General features: G+C 34.6%; 1 protein-coding gene and 1 pseudogene across 2 annotated transcripts; both read left to right on the forward strand.

Annotated features, from left to right (window-relative positions):
* The first annotated feature begins 360 nt into the window (after positions 1-360).
* LOC107806681 (F-box protein At5g07610-like) lies at positions 361-8,449 on the forward strand (annotated as a pseudogene).
* Positions 8,450-15,890: 7,441 nt separating this feature from the next.
* Positions 15,891-19,010, forward strand: LOC107812224 (F-box protein At5g07610-like). Of its 2 annotated transcripts, XM_016637276.2 has the most exons (3): positions 15,891-16,148; positions 17,535-18,703; positions 18,804-19,010. In XM_016637276.2, exons 2-3 carry the CDS (start codon positions 17,539-17,541, stop codon positions 18,857-18,859), a joined length of 1,221 nt encoding a protein of 406 aa, XP_016492762.1. In that variant the 5' UTR covers positions 15,891-16,148; positions 17,535-17,538; the 3' UTR covers positions 18,860-19,010. The 2 variants fall into 2 exon arrangements, with proteins under 2 accessions (XP_016492762.1, XP_016492760.1); XM_016637274.2 differs by having other exon boundaries at positions 17,535-19,010.
* The last annotated feature ends 7,847 nt before the right edge of the window (positions 19,011-26,857 follow it).

A 26,857-nucleotide genomic window follows, 5' to 3' on the forward strand; every position in this document is an offset into this window, starting at 1 on the left:
CAATTCAAATTTTAGTGAAATTTCAAATTTGAAAATTTATTTTGGAATTCATGGCCAAACGCGTACTTAACCTCTATAAACATACTCAAATTCAAGTAAACACAACATATTACAAAAGTTAATGAACTTTATAAAATAATGATTTACAATAATTAAAATAACACATCAGTATATAACATTGGGTTTTTTTATAAACTTTTAAAATTGGTATAACCTACACGAACAATGCAACTTATTGTTCATTCATCAAGAGGAGGACAAGAACTTTAGAAAAGAAAAGTACAAGTTATGCGTTATTTTATTCTATATTAAAAAAAAAGTGGCCATCAATAATAAAAATGTGTATGTAAATGACCGCGAAGAGTGAAAATTTACGCGCCTTTTCCATAAAGCTCAAATCAAGAAATTTCAATTGAGAGTAAACATAAACCCTCAATTTATTTTCACGACCCCATCTTCCCACTTCGCCGTTGGTTTCCCTTTTATTCGGTAAAAAAAGCATAAAAACTACAAGCATAGAGGCCCCAATTCTTGTTGTTATCAATGGATTGAATTTGGAGAATTTGCTGGCTTTTTTCTGTTTTTCTCCAACGGTAAGAGTAGTCTGTTTATTTACTCAATTCTTTTCCTTCTCTGTTTATCATTATAATGCTTAATCTTTCTGGGTTTATCCAATTTCCTTTTCATTTTATTCATCAATTGCTAAATGTGTATGAAAAAGATGTCATTTTTTTAAAGAAAAAAACAGTCTTTCTATTATTTGCTATAATGGGTGTGTGCTAAATCCCTTTTCTCTGTGTATTCAATGAGTAGAAGTAGTGTGTTCATTTATTCAAATCTTTTCCTTGTGCTGTGTAACATTATAGTGCTAAATCTTACTGGGTTTATCCTATTTTCCCTTATTTGTTTCATCAAAGGCACCAAAAATGATGTCTTTTGATATTAAAAAAAATGGTCTTTTTATTATTTGAAATAATGGGTGTAGTTGATAGGAGTATAATTTTCCATGAATTACATCTTCCCTGTATTGTGGTCAATGAGGAGTTATAAGTCCGACCCAATTTGTCTGGAACCGAGTCCTAGTTGTTGTTGTTGTGGTTTAAGTACAAAAACAAGTGACTTTTGATAATCGTACAAGGCATGATAGATTAGTGATCATAGGGTCTTCATGATTTTTTTATTTACTTTAAAGATTGACATTGTTGTGGAAATGTTGGTTAAAGCAAGAGAAGGGATACTTGTAAATGAAAAATGATTATAAGTGAATGAGGTCATATTTCCCCTTTTGGTTGAAGAAGAAAATGAATTCAACAATTTAAGGTAAGCAAACATTTATTTTTGTGATACCAGACATATCTATTCAGAATGTGTGAATGCTAGCATCTGACAAATATGCTACTATTATTTTGATAAAATTGTATTGCAGTATTTCAGTCCAGCTCTAATCTTTAGTCATTTCTCATTGATTCTTTGCTTGAAGTGGATTCTTAGATTGCTATTACTACCGGTTGTTTTTTCGATTCGGTTTTCTTAGTATCTTGCTGTTCTTACTGCTTGTTGCCACTGCTTCTTTTCACTTTTCTTGAACCGAAGGTTTGTCGTAAACAACCTCTATCTTCCCATTATAGGGAGTACCTTGGCTCTGATACCAATTATTGCGGAAGCCAAATGTATATAGTGTGAATGAGTCACAACTACTATACCAAAAATTATGACAGCCACCAAATAATAAATAAGACAATAAAGCAACAATAAAAGGAACACCAGAATTTACGAGGTCCGGCCAATTTTGCCTACTTCCTCGGACACAACCAATATTTTATTCCACTCCAAAAATACAAGTGAAATACTACTAAAGAGAGCATATACAAATGCCTTAAGAAGATAAGAAGGCAAATGAAAGTGTATTTTAAATCCTAAACATTAGGCCTCCTTTTATAGGGAAAAATTTCCACCCTATTGTGTCCTCCACCGATGTGGGACAAATTTTGGCAATCAACAAATCTCCACCTTGGCAAAATTACACATCTTCAATTTTCTCTTAATAACAAATTTTAGTTGTGTCTTCATCTTCAATCTTCAGTGTTCAACAATGTTGATCAAATCCAAACAATGTTGAAACTTGACCGCAGTCACCACTTTTGTCAGCATATCAGTAGGATTCTCTGTAGTATGAATTTTCTTCACCGTGACTCCACCTTCTTCTATGATTTCTCGTACGAAATGATACCGAACATCAATGTGCTTCGTCCTTGCATGATAAACTTGGTTCTTCGCTAATTGAATAACACTTTGACTATCACAAAAAATTGTGATACTTTTGTGTCCAATACCAAGCTCTTTTAGCAATCCCTGAAGCCAAATCGCCTTTTTCACAGCCTCTGTAATAGCCATGTACTCTGCCTCTGTTGTAGACAAAGCAACTGTTGACTGCAAAGTAGACTTTCAACTAAGTGGTGCCTTTGCAAAAGTAAACACATGACCAGTAGTTGATCTTCGTTTGTCCAGATCACCCGCAAAATCTGAGTCATAATATCCAATTACAGACTAATTGCCTTCTTGCTCAAAAACTAACCTAACATTTACAGTATTATGAATATACCGTAGAATCCACTTCATAGCTTGCCAATGCTCCTTTCCTGGATTACGCATATATCTGCTAATAACTCTAACAGCTTGTGAAATGTCAGGTCTCGTACAGACCATTGCATACATCAAGCTACCAACAACATTTGCTAATGGTACCTTTGACATATACTTATGTTCAGCTTCATCTTTTGGCGACATAGTAGTACTTAGTTTAAAATGGGGAGCAAATGGAGTACTAATTGACTTGGTCTTTTCATCTATACCAAAACGTTGTACTACTCTTTTCAAATATTCTTTCTGAGATAAACATAGTTTCTTTGAACGTCTATCTCTTATTATCTCCATGTCAAGAATTTTCTTTGCCTCACCCAGATCCTTCATCTCGAACTTCTTCTTCAGTTGAATCTTCAACTTATCAATTTCTTCTGAATTCTTGGAAGCTATCAACATATAGGAGAAGATATATAAAGGAACAATTTTTAAGCTTGCACAAATACACACAATGATTGTTTTGCTTCTCTTGTACCCTTGCCGTAACATAAACTTGTCAAATCGCTTGTACCATTGTCTAGAAGATTGTTTCAATCCGTACAATAATTTTTCAAGTTTGCATACCATATTTTCTTTTTCAGCAATTTTGAATCCTTCTGGCTGAGTCATGTAGATTTCCTCCTCTAAGTTTTCATGTAAAAACGCAATTTTTACGTCCATCTGAACTAGTTCCAAATTCAACTGTGCTACCAAAGCTAACATAATTCTAATGGAGGAATGTTTTACAACGGGAGAAAACACTTCATTGTAATCAATTCCCTTATTTTGAGCATATCCTTTGACCACCAATCTTGCTTTGTAGCGAATATCTTCTTGGTTAGGAAATCCTTCTTTCTTTGCAAATGCCCATTTGTACCCAATTGCTTTCTTTCCCTTTGGGAGATTGGCCAATCTCCATGTATGATTCTGATGAAGGGACTGTATTTCATCATTCATGGCAATCCTCCACTTATCTTCTTCTGAACTTTGGACTGCATCTTTATAAGTGGTAAGAACATCATCAGCTACAATTGAGGCGGCACAAGCAATCGTTTCTATAAGATGAACAAGTTTTGTTATTGTCCTTTTTGGCCTGCTAGTTGCAATTGATTCAAGTTGTTATTGAGGTTCCTGAGTTGGAATCTCCCTCTCTACTGACTCTTCTTCCAGATGATAATCTTCATTTGTTTTCTCCTTTACTTCTTGTGTAGGAAAAATAAATTTTCCCTCAAACTCCACCTGCTTAGAAGAACCCTCATTTTGTTTGGTATCTTCTGTTACCTTATTTACCATAGTAGATTCATCAAATGTAACATCCCTGCTGAATATTACTTTCTTTGTCGTAGAACACCATAAGCGATATCCTTTGACTCCAGAAGTAATCCCCATAAAAATAGCCTTCTTTGCCCTTGGCTCCAATTTTGACTCTGTTACATGATAATATGCAGTTGAGCCAAATACGTGCAAAGAGTCATAATCTACAACAGGCTTTCCATACCATTTTTCAAATAGTGTCTTGCTGGCAATAGCAGCAGATGGTAGACGATTAATGAGGTGATATGCATATGTAACTGCCTCAGCCCAAAATTCTTTGGTCAAGCCAGCATTGGACAACATACATCGTACCTTCTCCAGCAAGGTTCGGTTCATACGTTCTGCCACTCCATTCTGTTGTGGTGTATGTCTGATAGGGAAGTGTCGGACGATGCCATCATTTTCACAGACCTTATTAAAATGATCATTTTTGTATTCACCTCCATTGTCTGTGCGAATACACTTGATCCTCCTGCTTATTTGATTCTCCACCATCATTTTCCATTTGAGAAAAATTTCCAACACTTCATCTTTGCTCTTCATTGTATACACCCATACTCTTCGGGAAAAACCATCAACAAAGGTTACAAAATAGTGCTTCCCACCTAATGAAGGTGTTTTGGAAGGACCCCAAACATCAGAGTGTACATAATCCAAAATGCCTTTAGTATTATGGATCGCTGTACCAAATTTAACCCTTGTCTGTTTCCCTTTGACACAATGTTCGCAAAACTCCAAGTTGTGAGCCTTTACTCCTTTTAACAATCCTTGATCTGATAGAGTTTTCAAGGATTTTCCTCCAGCATGTCCCAAGCGCATGTGTCATAGCCTAGTTGCTTCTGCCTCTTTTTCGTCACTGGATGTTACTGTCACTGTCACTGTCCCAATAATTGTACTACCGCGGTAACAGTACATGTTATTGTTCTTCCAATTGGCCTTCATTACCACTAGTGCATTAGAGCATACTCTCATCACTCCATTTTCTGCAATGATTTTGAACCTTTTTGATTCTAAGGCTCTCACAAAGATGAGATTTTTCTTCAAACCCGGTACATATTGAACATCTGTTAATGTTCTGATCATTCCATCATGGTTCCTTAATCGAATTGAACCAATGCCATATGAGGTAGGGCTGTTATCCGCTGTGTGGACGACTCCATATTCTCCTTCTTGAAAATCCACGAACCAGTCCCTGTTGGGACACATATGATAGCTACAAGCCGAGTCCATCAACCATATGTTTGATGATGTTGATGGCTCTGTTGTAACTAATGAAAAGTTTGAATCATCACAATCAGCTACATTTGAATCCATAATGACCTTTCCATTGTTATGTTTGCCCTTATTCTTCAATTTCGGACAATCTTTCTTCCAGTGCCCTTTTTCTTGACAAAAGGCACATTCATCTTTGATGCGTCTAGATCTTGACTTGGATCTTCCTTTCTTTGTCCTCGTTTGATTTTGAGGACGACCCCTCACAACCAGGGCTTCTCCTTCTCCGCCCTTCTGTTTTTCTCCCTTTCTTTGTTCATAGCTGTACAAAGCCAAACAAACTTCTCTGAGAGAAATTTCGTCATTCCCATGGAGTAGAATAGTTTCAAGGTGCTCGTACTCATCAAGAAGTGACCCCAACAACATTAAGGCCAAGTCACCATCATCAAAAGTTGTATCCATATTTTGCAAATTTGTGACCAACTTATTAAAACTGGTGATATGTTCATTCATCGTGGTACCAGGAACATAGGTGAAGTGAAACAGTCTCTTCTTCATGTGCAATTTATTTAACTGTTTTTCTTCAAAAATTTATCCTCCAGTGCTTTCCATAATTTACTTGCAGAAGTTTCATTTGTGTATGGATTTTTCTGCTCTCTAGCAAGGTAGGATCGAATGGTACCGCAAGCAATACGGTTGATAATTCTCCAATCTTCTTCTCCAATAACAATTGGTCTTTTTTGTTCAATGGCAAGATCTAGCCCTTGTTGAAAAAGGACATCTAGAACCTCGCCTTGCCACATCCCAAAATGTCCTGACCCGTCAAAAATTTCTACCGCAAATTTCGCATTTGACACAATTCTTGTCATAAGCGAAGATGTCAATGATGACGTATTGTTGACACTTGATGTAGATTCTTCTTGTTTATTGTCTCTCATATTTGACACAAATATTATTTAATAGCTGACGACACAAATCAAGATTGTTTCCTTTCTGGTGTGAAAGATCAGACTAAGCTGTAACCACAGAGCATACTCAGACAGAACCTTGACTCAGTTACCAAGATAAATCTTTTCTGATGTGGAAGATCAGACTATGCTGCAACCACAGAGCATACTTAGACAGTACTTTAGCTCTGATACCAATTGTTGCGGAAGCCAAATATATATAGTGTGTATGAGTCACAACTACTATACCAAAAATTATGACAGCCACCAAATAATAAATAAGACAATAAAGCAACAATAAAAGGAACACCAGAATTTATGAGGTTCGGCTAATTTTGCCTAATTCCTCGGACACAACCAATATTTTATTCCACTCCAAAAATAGAAGTAAAATAATACTAAAGAGAGAAGATACAAATGTCTTAAGAAGATAAGAAGACAAATGAGAAGTGTATTTTAAATACTAAACATTAGGCCTCCTTTTATAGGGGAAAATTTCCATCCTATTGTGTCCTCCACCGATGTGGGACAAATTTTGGCAATCAACATGCACTACCCTCTGCATATCCCACTTATGGGGTTTCACTGGGTTTGTTAGTGTTGTCTTTGTTTGAAGTGGCATACGCCCCCCGCCCCCCCGCCCCCGCCCCCCGCCCCCCCCCCCCCCCAAAAAAAAAAAAAAAAAAACTCTCACAATCAAGTGCTGCAAAGTTTCATATTAGCCTAGTAGTAATGTCATTTTTAGCATTTGGCTTGTTCAGGTTCGTCCTGCTTATTGATATTATAGGTGATGATCGTTTGAGCTACAACCTTAGGTTGCAAGTAAATTTTAAATTAAAGTCTTATTCAGTCTAGAATAACTTATCTTGTTTGCTAATTTTTTGTCATACTTGTATCTATCAGGTCTGTTTGAGTTTGAAAACTGATTCATTGTTTTATTCCTGGACTGATAATGGCGGAGAGCCACACAGATAAAAGACTTGCTGTTATTGTAACGGTGGATATCATCGCTGGAAATGCTGATCTTTTATCTGAAATTCTACTCCATTTGCCTGCAAGATCTCTCATCAGGTTCAGTCCAGTATGCAAACTTTGGTTCTCAATCATTACCAGTATGCAATTTAGGCTCAGTCATAGTCGTACTCTTGCATTTTCTAATACTCTAACCCCGTCTGGGATCTACTCTTACAATTGCCTAACCAATCTCCAAAAAGTTGAATCCCTTCCTCTTTCTGATAATGTAACTAGCCTCCCTCCTCTTCCGCTCCTTGACCCAATTGCTTTAAAAAAAGGAGATGCAATTGAGGTTATGCAAGTTAAGGTTATGCAATCTTGCAATGGCCTTTTAATGTGCGTGATAAAAACTGAAGCAGGAAATATCAAACTTGGTATTGTTTACAATCCTGCAAATAAAGAGTGGTGTCCATTGCCGAGCCCCTATGACAAGTATTATAGTAATGTCTATTATAATCTGATATTTGATCCTTCAGAACCACCTTATTACAAAGCTTTGTGTATTAAGTGTTTGGGTTCCTATTGGTTGGATGTTGAAGTGAGTGTGTATGTGCCAGGGAGTGAGTCATGGAGATCTTGTTGTCGTTTCTCTCCACCCTATGATATGCGATTTGAGAGTGGAGTGTTTTGGAATGGTGCAATTCATTGGATTGGTGAAAACTCCTCCATTTACTTTGATGCTAATTCAGAGGAAGTCGTAAGGAAAGATATGCCACCAAGGCCTCAGGGACAATGTAGAGAAAAGATTAGGTATTTTGGGGAATGGGGTGGCCATTTGCATCTTATTCAGGTTCAGAGCCTATATGCCAAGAAATTCAATGTGCTTGAATTAGACAAAAATACCTGGAAGTGGTCAGTAAAGTATCGTGTTCATCTTGCTCGGTTAATTTCAGCATTTCCTGCGATAGTTAATCAGACATCATATGGCACACAATATGCATTTTCCATTTTGTCTGTGATTCGAGAAGAGAAAGAAGAAGATTCAGTGGGAAGGTGATCGCCTACAACTTAGTGCTTAAAACTGCTAAAGTAGTCCGTGAGTTGCCTGGTGAAATAGGTGATACTTTACGCTTTAATCATGTTTGTGCCTTTCAGTATACTGAAAGTTTGGCTCGGGTTCCAGCTCTCAAAGATTTGTCTTCGATCTTTTGAATTTCTTCTGTAAAGAAGTTATCTTGCAGGTATTTCATGTGAAAACTTCTTCAGAAATGCTAGAAAACTAAATGCCAATTCTTAGCTTCCGTAGTTTCTTTTGGGAATTCAGTATAAAAGTTATAGAATCTTTACTGAAAAATGCGTTCAATGTTTTATCTGCACAAAAAGATAGTGCTCACCTGTTTGGTTATTTACTTTTATGCTTCTTAAGGTTGTGTGCTTATGTTACGTCTAAACTAACTTGGTGCTTGTTCTTTAGTCGTCTTTTCTCTTCTCTTTTAGATTCACTTACTGGCCAATATCCCTAAAAAATTGAATAAATTATTTTTTCAAGTAGTTATTCTAGTTATGATTTTTTTAATATTATAAAAGTCACTAAAATAACCTTTGTCGCTTTAAAATCACTCAACTTTATATGGCTAGTTACTGAGAAAATAAATCTAGTTAGAAAATCCATTAACTCTCACTAAAAGCCAGCTAAAATGCCAAGGCGGCTTTTCACGTCAGCAAACGTAGTTTTTTATTATTGTTAGACACTCATGTAAAATAATTATTATGCTATGTATTTATCCTAAAGACCTAATTTCGGTTTGGTCCCTGTATGAGGCAAAATATGTTCATATTTTATGATCACATGAGAAAGATACGTGGAGCCGAAGACAGAAGACAATCAAATCTGAAGGTAATGATCTCGCTTGTCCTCAAAGAGAATAGCGTTCATATAGGCAAAATAAACGCATGACATCCGATAGCATTCAATGAAAAATATCCAATAGCATTAAGTGCATGATCAGTGACGGAGAATATGACAGTTATTGCCCACTGTTACACATTCTTCAATGGCCCTCATAATTATCATTTAAGAGGGGATTGATCCTATGACATTGTTCCCTAGGTGTAGCTATAAATAGTGAGTTCTACCATCATTGTAAGGACGAATTTTCTGACAAGCATACGCTATATTCTATCAAAACCTTAATAACAGTTTACTTTTTTGTTTATTTATACTGTTCTTACTGCTCCCGATAGTTCTGTGCCCGAGATTAAGATTTCTGCCATTACATTTCAATTTGGAAGCTAAATTTTACATTTTTGTCTAATTCATCTATTATTTTAGGATCAAATTAATTCACTTGTCTATAAATCCAGCTGTATTGTTTTACGGATAAACAGTCCCGGAGTTAATGGAGTAGCAAATTTTGATTTTGGTCATTGTGATATAATAAGCACATTCAATGTCAAATTGAACAGGTATGTGGGTTTGGCGGTTCCCTTGTGTAGGAAAAATATTACTCCATACTTAAAGAATTATAATATCATAATTCATATATATAGAAACAATACAAATTTAACATAACACATGTTAACTAAATGATTTAATAATTCATTTGATTTTTTGAAGATTCGCAGCAACAACGATCAGAAGTGCAAATTTGTTATGAAATAAAGACTATAAAGTAAAGACAAGTATAGAGAGAAACTGATATATTATTCGAATTCAAACTGATGTACATAATGAACTGAAATTTCTTCTATTTATAGAAGAAAGGAAGCTGCTCTGTAAGCTGCTACTACAAGCTGCTGTGTAAGCTGCTACTACAAGCTGCAGTGTAAGCTGCTACTACAAGCTGATGTGTAAGCTGCTACTACAAGCTGCTGTGTAAGCTGCTACAAGCTGCTGTGTAAGCTGCTGCTGTACCAGATATGGATAATCTTCTACTGAGAGCAATATTTATCCATAACGGAGTACTGAATGGATAAGCTTATTATATCCGGTATGGATAATCTTCTACCAGGGGTAATGTTTATCCATAACCGGGTACTGAAAAGATAAGCTTATTATATCCGGTATGGATAAACTTCTACTGTGGGTAATGTTTATCCATAACCGGGTACCGAAGTGATAAGCTTCTTCAGGAAGCTTATTTCCAATATAGTACTAAATAGATAAATATATTTACGGTGGAGTCCCATATGGATAAGCTTCTTCAGAAAGCTTATTTACAACAGAGTACTAAATGAACATCCATAATATAATATATTTATAACACTCCCCTTTGGATGTTCATTAAAAGATAATGTGTCTCATTAAAACCTCACTAGGAAAAACCACGTGGGAAAAAAATCTAGTGAAGGAAAAAGAGTACACATATTTAGTAATCCGCATTGTTAGGTGCCTCATTAAAAACCTTATAAGGAAAACCCCATGGGAAAAAACCTTAGTAAGGGAAAAAGAGTGCATCGCGTATTTTACTCCCCCTGATGAAAACCTTGTTTCAAATATTTGAGTCTCCGCATTCCAATCTTGTATATCATCTTCTCAAAAGTTGAAGTTGGCAAAGATTTAGTGAATAAATCTGCTGGATTATCACTTGAACGGATTTGTTGCACATCAATGTCACCATTTTTCTGAAGATCGTGTGTGTAGAATAATTTTGGTGAAATGTGCTTCGTTCTATCTCCTTTTATAAATCCTCCATTCAATTGGGCTATGCATGCAACATTGTCTTCGTATAAAATTCTGGGTCTTTTCTCACATTCCAAACCACATTTTTCTCGAATAAAATGAATTATTGATCTCAACCATACACACTCCATACTTGCTTCATGAATAGCTATTATCTCAGCGTGATTTGAAGAAGTAGCAACAATAGATTGCTTTGTGGAGCGCCATGATATGATAGTACCTCCATATGTAAATACGTAGCCGGTTTGAGATCGAGCTTTATGGGGATCAGATAAATAACCTGCATCTGCATAACCAACAAGGTCTGCACTATCTTTGTTAGCATAAAACAAACTCATATCAAGAGTTCCCTTTAAATATCGCAATATATGTTTAATCCCGTTCCAATGTCTCCGTGTAGGAGAAGAACTATATCTTGCTAGTAAATTAACAGAAAATGCTATGTCAGGCCTTGTAGCATTAGCAAGATACATTAGTGCACCAATTGCACTGAGATAGGGTACTTCGGGACCAAGGAGTTCCTCGTCCTCTTCTGGAGGTCGGAACAAATCCTTATTCACTTCAAGTGATCGAACAACCATTGGTGTACTTAATGGGTGCGCTTTGTCCATGTAAAAGCGTTTTAAGACCCTTTCTGTATAGGCAGATTGATGGATAAAGATCCCGTCTGCTAAATGTTCAATTTGCAGACCAAGACAAAGTTTTGTCTTTCCAAGATCTTTCATCTCAAATTCTTTCTTAAGATATTCAATTGCCTTTTGGAGCTCTTCTGGAGTTCCAACAAGATTAATGTCATCAACATAAACCATTTTCTTTATAAAAATACATGGACAAATAACATCATTTATGTAACCTTCTTTCAACAAATATTCACTAAGGCGATTATACCACATGCGCCCAGATTGCTTTAAACCGTACAAAGATCTTTGTAATCTGATTGAATACATTTCCTGAGATTTTGCTTCAGGCATTTTAAATCCTTCAGGAATTTTCATATAAATTTCATTATCAAGTGAACCGTACAGATAAGCTGTAACTACATCCATTAGATGTATTTCAAGCTTTTCATGTAGTGCTAAACTGATGAGATATCGAAATGTTATGGCATCCATAACAGGTGAATATTTTTCATCAAAATCGACTCCAGGTCGTTGTGAGAATCCTTGTGCAACAAGGCGAGCTTTGTATCTTTCAACTTCATTTTTATCATTCCTTTTTCGCACAAAAACCCATTTATGACCAACTGGTTTTATACCAGCAGGTGTTTGGACTACTGGTCCAAAGACCTCTCTTTTAGCAAGTGACTTCAATTCCGATTGAATTGCCTCTTACCATTTGGCCAATCAGATCTTTGTCGACATTCTTCGACAGATCGAGGTTCAAGATCCTCACTATTTTGCATAATATTAAGTGCAACATTATATGCAAAAATATTATCCACCACTATTTCAAATCGATTTAAATTAATCCCATCACCGTTCGAACTTATTAAAAGTTCCTCACTCACATGAGCTTCAGGTTCATTGATTTCTTCAAGAATCTCAGAACTAATCAGATTTTGGGTCTCTTCAGGGGATCCCTTTATAGTATCGTTTTGATCATTTGTCGATTTTCTTTTTCGAGGATTTCGATCCTTAGAACCCAAAGGCCTACCACGCTTCAGGCGTGCTTTAGGTTCACTAGCTCTCATGCTAGTAGATGGTCCTTCTGGGACATCAATTCGGATAGGCACATTCTCTGCTGGGATATGTGACTTAGTTATCCTTTTCAAATCAGTAAATGTGTATGGCATTTGATTTGCTATATTCTGTAAATGGATGATCTTCTGGACCTCCTGATTACATATAGGGGTACGGGGATCAAAGTGAGATAATGATGAAACTTTCCACACAATTTCTCTTTTGATTTCCTTTTTCTCTCCCCATAATTGTGGGAAATTTGTTTCATCAAACCGACAATCTGCAAATCGAGCAGTAAATAAATCTCCTGTCAATGGTTCAAGATAGCGAATAATAGAGGGTGATTCAAACCCAACATATATTCCTATCCTTCTCTGTGGTCCCATCTTACTACGTTGTGGTGGTGCTACTGGCACATATACAACACATCCGAAAATTCGTAGATGGGCAATATTTGGTTCATGACCAAAAACTAATTGTGACGGAGAATATTTATTATAATGTGTCGGTCTAAGACGGATAAGTGATGTTGCATGCAAGATAGCATGGCCCCAAACAGTAGTGGACAATTTTTTTTTCATAAGTAGTGGTCTTGCTATCAATTGTAAGCGTTTAATAAATGACTCTGCAAGGCCATTTTGAGTATGAACATAAGCTACAAGATGTTCAACTTTTATCCCAACGGATAGACAATAATCATCAAAAGCTTGAGATGAGAATTCTCCAGCATTATCAAGGCGAATAGTCTTTATAGGATAATCTGGGAATTGTGCCCTTAATCGAATTATTTGGGCTAATAGCTTTGCAAACGCCAGGTTGCGAGATGATAGTAGACACACATGAGATCATCTTGAAGATGCATCTATTAAGACCATAAAATATCTAAACAACCCACTTGGTGGGTGAATAGGTCCACATATATCCCCACGTATACGCTCTAAAAAGGCAGGGGATTCAATATCAACCTTCATTGGTGATGGTCTAGTGATCATTTTTCCTTGATAACAGGCATCACAAGAAAATTCGTCATTTGTAAGAATCTTCAGGTTCTTTAATGGATGCCCACTCGAATTTTCAGTAATTCGTCTCATCATTATTGATCCGGGATGGCCCAAACGGCCATGCCAAAGCACAAAAGTATTTGAATCCGTAAACTTCTGGTTTACGATAGAGTGTGCTTCAATTGTACTAATTTTTGAATAGTATAAGCCAGAAGATAAAGTTGGTAGCTTTTCTACAATGCATTTCTGGCCAGAAATATTCTTTGTAATACAAAGATATTCCCTGTTCATTTCATCTATTGTCTCTACATGATACCCATTTCGGCAGATATCTATAAAACTCAACAAGTTTCTTCGGGACTTGGAGGAGAACAATGCATTGTCTATAATAAGTTTTGTTCCCTTAGACAGAAATATTATGGCTCTTCCGGAGCCTTCAATCAAACTTATATTACCAGAAATTGTTGAAACATTTGCTTTTTCCTTATGCAAATAAGAAAAGTATTTCTGATCGTTGAATATGGCATGAGTTGTTCCACTATCAATAACACACATATCTTCATGATTTGTCTTTGATCCAAACATAATTTGAGGGTTATCCATATTCTTCAAAATAACATAAATAAAATATATTATAGTAAACATCATTATCAAAGCATAACTTTTATTTATGTACAACAATTACATAACCATACTATTTATTACAAACAACAAAAATTAAAATATTTACATTTCTACAGATTCACTACCGATTACATGACTTATTTCTCCTTCTGGGAGTGCAAAGTAATCAGCTACATCCAAATGCATGAAGTCTAAATTATCTTCAGAAATAAAATTTGCTTCAGCATTTTTCTCTGTCTTCTTCAGGGAGGCTTGATAAAGCTCAACCAGGTGCTTTGGCGTACGACAAGTACGTGACCAGTGCCACTTTTCCTCCACATCTATAGCATGCATTTTCTGCATTTGGCGCTTGCACCGCTTCATGCTTTTGTTCCTTCCTTTTCCACTGCTGGTGGTGAGGAGGCTTCTTTGGTGCATTATTATTACCATGATTGGGGTTTCTTCCCCGACCACGGCCATGACCACGACTGGGGCCACGACCTCTTCCACGTTTAGCTTGGTGGAAGTTCGTCTCATTCACTTCAGGGAATGGACAAGAACCAATAGGTCGGCTTTCATGATTTTTCATTAATAGCCCATTATGTTGCTCTACTATAAGAAGATGTGAGATAAGTTCAGAATACTTTTTAAATCCCATCTCTCGATATTGCTGCTGCAGGAGCATATTCGAGGCATGAAAAGTGGTGAAAGTTTTCTCCAACATATCATGATCAGTAATATTATCACCACATAATTTTAATTGGGAAATAATTCTGAACATAGCAGAATTATACTCACTGATAGATTTAAAATCTTGTAGCCTTAGATGAGTCCAATCATAACGTGCCTGTGGAAGAACGACCATCTTCAGGTGGTCATATCTATCTTTCAAATTATTCCACAGTATGACTGGATCTTTAATAGTGAGATATTCCATTTTCAGGCCCTCATCAAGGTGATGGCGTAGGAATATCATTGCTTTGGCACGGTCTTGGTTTGATGCCTGATTTTTATCCTTGATGGTGTCTGCCAGACCCATCGCATCAAGATGAATTTCAGCATCAAGCACCCAAGACATGTAGCTTTTGCCCGATATATCTAGGGCTAAAATTCAAGTTTAGAAAGATTTGACATTATTTAGGAAAAGAAAGTTCTTACCTCAGATACTTTCAAAATATTTGCTCGAGATGGTAGAGCTTCGTGCTGATAACGTGTTATGAAATAAAGACTATAAAGTAAAGACAAGTATAGAGAGAAACTGATATATTATTCGAATTCAAACTGATGTACATAATGAACTGAAATCTCTTCTATTTATAGAAGAAAGGAAGCTGCTCTGTAAGCTGCTACTACAAGCTGCTCTGTAAGCTGCTACTACAAGCTGCTGTGTAAGCTGCTACTACAAGCTGTTGTGTAAGCTGCTACTACAAGCTGCTGTACCAGATATGGATAATCTTCCACTGAGAGCAATATTTATCCATAACGGAGTACTGAATGGATAAGCTTATTATATCCGGTATGTATAATCTTCTACTAGGGGTAATGTTTATCCATAACCGGGTACTGAAAAGATAAGCTTATTATACCCGGTATGGATAAACTTCTACTGGGGGTAATGTTTATCCATAACCGGGTACCGAAGTGATAAGCTTCTTCAGGAAGCTTATTTCCAATATAGTGCTAAATAGATAAATATATTTACGGTGGAGTCCCATATGAATAAGCTTCTTCAGAAAGCTTATTTACAACAGAGTACTAAATGAACATCCATAATATAATATATTTATAGCAAAATTCAATTACTAATATAAATTGTGTGGACTAAAAGCGCCAAATGGTAATGGGATTTTAACCGGGACCCTCTTTTTTTTGAAGCATGACCGCGAAAAGTGAATACCTAACACCATTTTCCCACTTCTTTTCATAAAACTCAAAACAAGAAATGTAAAAAGGAAAAATATACTCTTTTCACGGCCTTCATTTCTTCTCTTGTTCGTTTCCCTTTATTCAGTAAAAAGCCATAAAAATTACGACTAAAGGCACGTAGCTCCAATTCTTGTTGTTATCAATGGGTTGAATTTAGCTTCTTTGACAATTCTTGCTTCAGTTGCTGCCCTTTCCTGTTTTTTCTCAAACGGTAAGAGCACTATGTTCATTTATTCAATTCCTTTCCCTCTCTTTATTACATTAATATAGTGTTAAATCTTTCTGGGTCTATCCAATTTTCCTTTTATTTGATTCATAGATGGCTAAAAGGGTACCAAAAAGGATGTCTCTATTTAAAAGATAGGGTTTTTATTTTTATATGGTAGGAGTATATGCTAATTTTCAATGAATTAATATTTTTCTGAAGAATGTTTTACCTTGGGAAATTGTTTCTATATCATTTTCAAATGTTTTACCATAGGGTATTTATGAAGAGTAGTTGGGTCGGGTCAGAGGCGGATTCAAGATTTAAATTTTATAAGTTCAAATTCGAAATTCTACCACATCGCATCTAATTTACTGGGTTCAAAAGCTATTTTTGCACTTAATTAGCTGGATCATATATAGGGTCTAAGCCAAAGTTACTGGATTCAAATGAACCCATAACTTCTTCATTGGCTACGTCCCTGGGTCGGGTTATGGAGTGGGTTAGTATGGTAAATAAAATTTGGGGTGGGTCTCTTTAATCCGGAAGTGCCACGTGGCATTCCGTCCAAATTAGGGGTAGTTTTGAATCCAAGTTTAACGTTAGGGGTATATTTGGCCCTTTTCAAAGATTGGCTATATTGTGGTGGAAATGTTGAGATTAAAGCAAGTGATACAGAGTAGAGTTGGGATACTTGTAAAAGAAAATGACTTATGCCCGTAAGTAACTCATTAGTGAATGAGTTCATATTTCCCCTTTTGGTGGGAAAAGAAAATTGTTTCAACAAGTCATCCAAAATGTGTGATTGCTAGCATCTTGCTTTGCGCTATAGTTAGCTCGGCGTCAATCAAGAATGCCAAGGAATTCCAAGAGTCGCCAAAATATATCTTCTAAATTATAATAAAAAAAAAAAATCAACTCGACTTGTATGGACATGGAACCTAACTATACATGTCCACACTCCACACTAACAATCTCTCTTTCCCCTCTAAAGGGCGTTTTTAGTATCTGTATAAAGACATCACAGTTCCTCGTGTAAAAAGAAAATGATTTGCCGAGGAGGAAAAACGATATCAAATTTCTACCAAGATAATAAGTGATATGCTGGAGTATTACTCTGATACAATTGTATTGCAGTATTTGGGTCCAGCAACTAATCTTTAGTTATTGCTCTTTGATTCTTTGCTTGAAGCTGAACAACCGCTGCAAAGTTTAAACATTAGCTTAGTAGTAATGTCATTTTTACGTTTCCTCCTGCTTATTGGTATTATAGATGATGACTGTTTGATCTACAGCTTCTGCCTGCAAGTAAATTTTAATATAAATTCTTTCCTACCCTGACTGGCTTATCAGTTATCATACAAGTAATGTTCTGTTCTATGTGAATCCTAGACTGATGGTAGAGGAGAGACACATGCATAAAAGACTTGCTGCTACTGCAGCGGTAGATGTCATTGCTGGAAATGCAGACCTTCTATCTCAGATTCTACTCCATTTGCCTGCAAGATCTCTCATCAGGTTCAGTCCAGTATGCAAACTTTGGTTCTCAATCATTACCAGTATGCAATTTAGGCTCAGTCATAGTCGTACTCTTGCATTTTCTAATACTCTAACCCCGTCTGGGATCTACTTTTACAATTGCCTAACCAATCTCCAAAAAGTTGAATCCCTTCCACTCACTGCTAATGTAACTAGCCTCCCTCCTCTTCAACTAGTTGACCACATGGCTGCAACATTAGGAGATACACTCAAGGATCTGCAAGTCAAGGATACGCAAGTCAAGATTACACAATCTTGCAATGGCCTGTTAATGTGTGTGATCACTTGCAAAACCGGTGTAAGTAATATCAGACGTGGTATTGTTTACAATCCTGCAAATAAAGGGTGTCATTTATTGCCTACACCCTATGATAACAAATATTCTGAAGTGGTCTGTTATAATCTGATAGTTGATCCTTTAGAACCACCATATTACAAAGCTGTGCGTATTAAGCATGTAAATACCTATTCTTCGAATATCGAAGTGAGTGTGTATGTGCCAGGGAGTGAGTCATGGAGATCTTGTTGTCGTTTCTCTCGACCCTTTGGTATGCACTTTGACAGTGGAGTGTTTTGGAATGGTGCAATTCATTGGATTGGTGAATACTCCTTCATTTCCTTTGATGTTAAATCAGAGGAAATTGCCATGAAAAATATGCCAGCAAGGCCTCAGGGAGATTGTACCCAAAAGATTAGGTATTTTGGGGAATGGGGCGGCCATTTGCATCTTATTCAGGTTCAAAGCCTACATGCCAAGAAATTTATTGTGCTTGAGTTAGACAAAGATACCTGGAGGTGGTCAGTAAAATATCGTGTTCATCTTGCTCGGTTAATTTCAGCATTTCCTGAGATGGTTCAGCAGACATCATCTGGCACACAATATGCATTTTCCATTTTGTCAGTTATTCGAGGAGAGAAAGAGGAAGATTCAGTCCTACTGCTTACTATTCCGGGGAAGTTGATCGCCTACAACTTAGTGCTTAAAACTGTTGAAGTAGTCCGCGAGTTGCCTGGTGAAATAGGTGATACTTTACGCTTTAATCATGCTAGCGCTTATCATTATAATGAAAGTTTGATTCCGGTTAAAAAGTGAATTTCTCCTGAAAAGAAGTTATATTGCAGGTATTTCATGTGAAGATTTGTTCAAAAATGCTAGAAAACTAAATTTCAAATCTTAGCTTTCGTAGTTTCATTTGGGGATTCAGTATAAATGTTATAGAACCTTTACTGAAAAAATGAGTTCAATGTTTTATCTGCACAAAAAGATTGTGCTCAACTCTTTAGTTATTTAGTTTTATAGTGTGAATGAATATTGTGGTGTTCCTTGTTTGTTGGTAGTTATGAGCGGGTTGTAATTGAAACCCATAACCTGCAATGGACAGGATACCTTGGCTCATAGTCTGGTTTTTAGGCAGAATCATTCTCTGGTGTTTACATCAAATCCAACAATATAACTTTAGGATTCAAATATTATACTGAGATACATCAACCATAATTTTTTTGTGATAAAGGTTTATATGTGAAACACGCGGACTGTGGGGTAAGTCTGTTCCCTGTTCTGCTCTCTCCACTGCCTTTGCTCACAGCATCATATGTTCTATTAGCTATTACTACAGTCTGTGCATATAGAGTGGCAGATATTGCCTTGCTCAGAGCATCATAAGTTGCTATCAGCTATTACTGCGGACTGTATATATATAATTGGAGATATTTAGTGGCAAAGCCAGAAGTTTTTATGAGCGAATTCGGGAAAAAATAAAATTTGAACTTGTGACCTTGTAATCCCCTCCCTGTTTCCTCTTCTACTCACCATACTGCAGACTATGTGTGTGTGTGTGTGTATTTCAAGGATGTTATCTTGGGAAAACGTTTGTCCATAAAAAATTGGATGTGTGACCTAAAGAACTTTTGATACTCTTTACCACTACACTAAGACCCCTATCAAAAGATATTTAACTAAAAGATATGTTTTTGCCCTATTTGCATAGTATAACTTTCTGCCCTAACGGAATTGTTATCTCTGACCCTAAACTTCCTATTCATGTAGTATTAGTTGTCGATTGAGTCAATTAGCCACTACATCTACAACGACATTTGATCTCTCCAGGCAATCTTACCTTATCAAAAAAATATTTGATCTCTCCAGGAATGATGGGCATAGAAACTTCTTTATCTTGTAGCAGTCCATCCTTTTAATTTTTTCTTTCCCCCTTTTTTCTTAAACTTTAGGCAACTACTATTCAAAATTCATTGGCTCGACTAATATTGATTCACGTCGGTCGTCGGATAGGCCTACTAAAGGAGATAAAAGTGTCAGAATCTTTGGTGCTATGTTTACCTCCCTTGTGGGCTATAATTTAACATTCCCCCAGTCCAGCAGATGTCGGTCATGACCCAAGTCCATTATATGTATTGTTCCCTTTGAACCTAGGTCCGCATGAATTTATTTTTTGGGCTACGCTATATCGAGCCTCAAAAGTATGTGTACCATGTGAAATTGTGTCATGCCTCAAAATTGTGTCATGCCTTATAAAACTCTTCACTTTCCTCTCCCATTCCGATGTGGGATTCGCCTAAGATGACATGTGCATCCCTTTTTCAGAAGCTTGAGCTTAGAAGCCTGCTAGTCCTCATCAGCCCGCCATGCGTCGTGGGCATCACAATGTATTCCCCAATAACTGTCCAATAACAACTGGCTTATGTATATATCCAAACTTTCTGGCTATACATATATAGTGAAATTTTGAAAAAAATAGTTGGATTAGCCATTTTTTGGATCGGCTATTAGATTTTAGCTAGCTTTTTGAAAAACATAGCAAAGTAGCCACTAGTTTGACTAAATTGATATTGTTGTTCCCAGCTAAAATACGAAACTCAACTCCAGCAATCGGTACTGGAGTTCGAATTCCCAAATTTTTTTTTTGATTTTTGAGTTTTACCCATGATAACTTTCTTGAACTCAAGGATAATATCTTGGAGTTTCAACTTGCAGAATTTAGAATTTCACGACTGTGTCCTAGAGTTTAAAATAAGATATCATGAGTGAAGCAATATAAAAAGGATTCAAAGCCCAGTAATCGTTGCTGGGTTTTGAACCTATAATTGTTTGAACCTCAATAGGTTTGAACCTATAATTGTTTGAACCTCAGTAATTGTTGCTGGGGTTTGAACCTATAAAGGTTTAAACCCCTAGTAACCAATGATCGTTACCGGGGTTTGAACCTATGAAGGTTTGAACTCTAGTAATTGTTTGAACCTCAATAATCACTGCTGGGGTTTGAACCTATAATTGTTTGAACCTCAGTAATTGTTGTTGGGGTTTGAACCTATAAAGGTTTAAAACCCTAGTAACCAGTGATCGTTACCGGGGTTTGAACCTATGAAGATTTGAACTCTAGTAATTGTTGCTAGGCTTTGAACTTGTAAATGTTTGAACTCCAGTATAGTAGGCTGAAATTTTATATGTAAAAGCTCCAAAATTCACTACTTGGAATTTTACATGTAGAGAGTTTTTCGAATTTCAGTATATTATGTTGGAGTTTCACTTGTAAATATTTGAAATCCAATAGCGATTGTTGAAGTTCTCCCGTATTTTAGATAGGGTATTTTTGTCCATACATATTTTCGCATTAATGAGTGACTTATTTGCCAATATAATTTACTAAACCCTAATAGCCAATTCAAAAAGTGGCTATTTAATAATTAACTTTTCTCTGTAATTTTGTTGATTATCCCTTTTTGTATCATTTATTTAGTAAAAGGTCCCTTTTTAATTCTTCTAGCAATGAATTAACTTTTTAGATTACAATTTAAAGTTCCTTTTAACATTTGGTATAATCACCGCAGATATATTATTACCTTCTATTTATTTGTACCTCAAATACTAAGAACCCTACAAAATGGTTTTATTTTAGATTTTTTACCTCATGTAGCAAAGGTTAACATCTTATTTATTTTAAATAAATACCATTTAAAAAAATTATATTCTATAGATACCTTTTAAGGTTTATAGCAAAATATTTAATTTTGGTTACCTCCTAGCCCTAAGACACTAAATATGCTAATCAGATACATTATTTTCTTTCTCTCTCTACTTTGATACATCCCATTCTCTCCTACATCCCATTAAAATTTCCGATCTCCTCCTCCTTCCATCGGATTTGTGCAAAATATGAAAGATTCAAAAGGTAACCAAACACTTTATTGGTGATATTATGTGTAAGTATGAAAGATTCCAAACAGTTTGGGTCTATGTCTTTTATGAATTTGCCGCCGATAAAGGTTCACGTTGAGGAGAATCAAAAGGGTGGAAATTTTGAGGAGCAATTTTCACAGATGACTCTTGGGGTAGTGAAGCAGAAGCATGAGGAAGGAGGATTTGTGGATTTATCTTCGCCGCCTGCGACGGCTGTTTTAGTGCCAATGACGGAATGTGTCAATTCAAGATCTTATGCAAATTCCGTGGAATATGAACACTTCAGCATATGAATTGCCATGGAAAAATCAATTCTTTTCTACAAATTTGTTGAAGTCCTAGAGCACCATTCTACATCAGTTTTAATCAGATACATACACCTGCAAGTGTCGTATTGTGCCCTCATCAAGACTAAACTCTTCCTTTTGCCCAAAGCCGAGACATATATACAGTGAGTCGTGCATTTGAGTGAATTTTCTAATGGTTGCTGCACATTTTGTTGAGGTCTTGACATATACTTCTCTTGGTAGTCCATCTGATTTGCCTTCCCCTGATTCAGTTTCAAATCAACTTCATCAATCCAGAGCAATTCTACGTGACATCAACGCAACAACTTTATCTTTCGCGATAAAGAAGAACATTTCTTTTAATATATTTCAATGTAATTTCAACGTATTATGCTGTATTTCATTGTATTCATTGTCTTTTTTTTTAATTGTAATTCAATGTATCTCGCTGTATTCCATGTATTTTATTGTATTCTCTATCTTTTTTTCATTATATTTCAATGTATCCTGCTGTATTCTATGTATTTCATCGTATTCACTGTCTCGTTATATGCCATGAATGTATTCATAAGTTTTTTTAATTAATATAATTTATGTATTCAGATGTATTATATAATTTCTCTGAAGATTGCTATGTTTATGTGATATTTTTCGGTTGAAAATCGTTTTTATAACTGAAAATACAAAATTTGTGTGTTATAATTGAGTTTGTTGAGTTATATTAGGAGTCTATTATGTTAATTGATTCACTTCCCGTTTTAAAAACAATGTAATCCCCTATTCTACGTCGTGAATACAGTCGAATACAATAATCTGTCCAGCTGTAATCCCATGTTTCACTCCATGAATACAGTCGAATACACTCGAATACAACAACTGATTAGCTGGACTTCCCTGATTCACGCCTATTTTTACTACTGTATTCATGAATACAATAGCTTAAATACATCAAATACAACTTATAACCACATAAAATCTATAATCCGTAATATAGCAAATGATATCTATAGATGGCTAATTACTACTAAAAGATAGTGCTTTATAAAAATTTCTCTTTTATTTTTCGTAGTTATAAACCCAAAAAGTGCATAAGAAATCGCATCTTAAATCCTTTTGTAAATGGTACTTAATTCCATATTTCTCTACCAAGTAGAACATCTTTCGGTAGAGAATAAGAGAGGAAAGAGAAGAAGGAAAATTAAAAGAAAGTGAATAGGAAAAAAAAACAAGAGTTCATGTAAATTCTTATGATAATTTATTTAAATGAGGTGAACTCATCAATAATATCGGAGAAAATATGATAGAGGTACTCTTTGATCTATTTTCTTAAGGATTATGGAAATGTGTATAGGAATTTTCTATTCTTAACTATTTTTTAACGAGTCTTACACGACGCAAATACATATTAATCGGGATCACAAAATGAGACCGGATGAAAAAAGAAGAAGTATATGACCTGAAAATTATTCATTAAAATATTAGCATAGGGCTACATCCAATTTAATGCAATTATGAAATTCCCATTACATTATTATTATTATTATTATTATTATTAAAGTTCATAGCGACAAATTTTACTTGCTTGAGATTGAGTTCTAATTATAAAACTAGGCGTAACTATGTCATTTTCTCTTGTGTGGAGTGAAATTAAATAATGCTTGGCTGCTTGACTAACCGCACCATTTTGTGCTCTATATTTTATTGGGCCAATAAAATAAGTTGAGGGTAAGGAGGAACACGTTCCACAAGTGGCACATGAAAAAGCGTAATAATTAGAAGAAAAAATTGTCAAATTGGACCAATTCTTTTTGGTAATTATTTCATTTCAAATATCAAATGAGCAATAGGAAAAGTTCAACATCAGGAATAGTGAGTATTATATCAGCTTTTGGGTTGCCGTTGTTCCGTTACCGCTTTGTCATCTTGGGTTGGGAAGGATACGACAAGCTCAATTCAAGAACACGGTCTTCAACGAAGAGGAATAGGAGTCCCAAACGGGATAGCTAGCAGCAAAACGGCCAAAATTTAAAATATAATTACACGATTTTCAATTTGCTAGGCCTTTTGCAATAAACTCTTCTGAATGACAAAGACAAATCCAAAATTTAAACTTTATAAGTTTAACTTTACGTACAAACATAACGTTTCTAGTTAAAGTCGACTCAAACCAATTAAGAAGTTAAATCGACTAAGAAGAAGTGAACTTGGTATAATGATAATTGATAAGTTGTTAAATATATTTAAGATCCCTATTCTTGTAAAAGATAAACTTTGGGAATTAATGACGTCAATGATGCAAACGAGTAAAGTAAGCATTAAGATATATGATCTCTAAATTAAACAACATCATTATGTACAGAATCTATTCTTTCACGCTGTGAGCCATATTCTATCTCAAAATTGATTTTAAACCTCTTGCTCTCTTTAATCCAAAATTTTAAGGTAATAAATAATTGCACAAAAAGTTCAGATTGTAGTCTGTTTCATTATCATACACTTTACGGTTGTAGACCTATTATTCTAGTGTCCTAATTTATTGTGATTTTTTTCATTAACACTGGTTTTATGCTAATCAGATTTTCAATACCTTTTGAGCTGGGTAAATCAAATAAATGTAAATCTATCTTAAAGCCTAAGGGGTCGTTTGGTTGGAAGACAAGTTTTGCTAGGATTAATTATATTGATATTAATTATGTTGTGATTAGTTATTGAGATTATTTCTTCTTGATTATTTGATATGTTGTATTAATCCTGGAATTGTCAATTTCACTATTTTATTCTGAGATTACTATTCCATCCATGATAGTTATACGTTATCGCAATACTATTTTTAATCCTGACATAACTAATTTCAGGATTAGTAACCGAACAAGGAATAATACATTACTAAATTTTTATTTAGGATTAATTTTACTTATCCATCATAGCAAACGACCATTTATTGTATAACTGATTGGTGAGAATTGGTAGGTGAGCTTTCTAATCTATATATCTATATATATATTAAAGCTAGAAAGTTATCATATATAATTGACATTATGATTAAGCCAAGTGGCATGCTAATAAATGTCAATAGTATATGATAACTTTATTCTATATTTGATTTTTTTATATATATATATATATATATATATATATATATATATATATATATATATATATATATATATATATATGTGTGTGTGTGTGTGTGTGTGTGTGTGTGTGTGTGTGGAATTTGAATTAAAAGATAATTTTGAATTTATAGATAAAGTTTTAAAATTCGAATTTAAATTAAAAATAAAATTTATCTTTTTTTTATCATGTTATCATACTTAATTCGGTTAATGATCATATGCAATCATGTTAGGAACTTTTGTTATTTTTCTAATTATTTAAATACTACTTCGCCTCTAGCAAAAAAAAAAAATACTCCATATAACTATAAAACTCTTTCACATTTAAAATCCTATAAGTATAGTTCTTTGAAACACTGTAGCTAGATTTGAATAAAACGAAATTCTTTTAAAATAAATATAATATATAAGGTACACGCCTATGTTTATCTAAATAATAAAAAAGAGTTTACAAAACCAAATAAAAATTTATTTACATATATAATAATGTAAACATACATGTTGGAGAAAGAAACATCACAAAATCAGTCAATATTAAAAAAAAAATTATTTCTTTTTTCTTCTTGAAGAATATTTGTTTGAAGAGTCAATTTGCATAAATGGACATCAAACAAATAACAAAACTTTGGCTATACAATTGCTATCATTAATTTCAATTTAGCACATTCAAGAAATTGAAGGGTATAAGCTGGCCCCTTCATTTAGCTGTAGTCAAGCCAATATTGCAAGGGTATAATATTTTTTTCGTTGAAGAATATTAGTTTTGAATCATTAGATTATGTGAATTTTTTTTTCAAACTCAATAAGAGAGAAATTAGTTTTAATTTATAGTTTCTACAACAACTTTTAATTGTAACAAAGAGTATATATAAAGAAAAAATTGGTATGACGTGAAATATTTTTTTTTAAAATGTAACAAATTATTTCGAAAAAACCCTTTACTTTTTTTAATTCATAGATAATAAAAAGATAAGATATTTTTGAACATTAGTAGAGAGTTTTAAAATTATTATAATAGAAGTTATATCATGGATAAACTCAAAAAACCGAAATCTTATGGAATATTTACATAATATCCGGCCATATTTATTGTTTACTTTATATAGCTAATATAAATAGATGATATATCGACAACACATGATTATACACATATTATTATATGAATTATATATAAATTACACATCATCCAATTTTTTAATTTAAGTGGTCGGGTGAGCACCTATTTAGGCCGATTAGATAAAGTTAAAAGAAAAATATGAAATAATTTTACCAAAGACTAAAAATATAATTAAAGTAAATATGTAGACAATTTATTAAAACTCATCCGTTTATAGTGAAATAAATTAATTTTTTGTAACAAAAGAAATAGTGACATAAAAAATAAGATAAAAGAAAATAAATATTGAAAAAAAATTAGAAAGATAAAAAACGAGAAATAAAATATGACAACAAATTTCTTCTTATGTTTCATCTTTGTTGAGTATAAAAAATTTAAAAGTTAATCTCATCGATTTTAAATATTTTTTTCCCACTCAAATACATAGATTATAAGATAAGGATATCATAGAATATTTTTTT

Source organism: Nicotiana tabacum, chromosome 11 (assembly GCF_000715075.1).
Source record: "Nicotiana tabacum cultivar K326 chromosome 11, ASM71507v2, whole genome shotgun sequence".
Classification (NCBI taxonomy): domain Eukaryota; kingdom Viridiplantae; phylum Streptophyta; class Magnoliopsida; order Solanales; family Solanaceae; genus Nicotiana; species Nicotiana tabacum.

Excerpts from the sequence above, each read along its gene's own strand:
- LOC107812224 (XM_016637274.2), top strand. The coding sequence starts at position 17,539 with ATGGTAGAGGAGAGACACATGCATAAAAGACTTGCTGCTACTGCAGCG.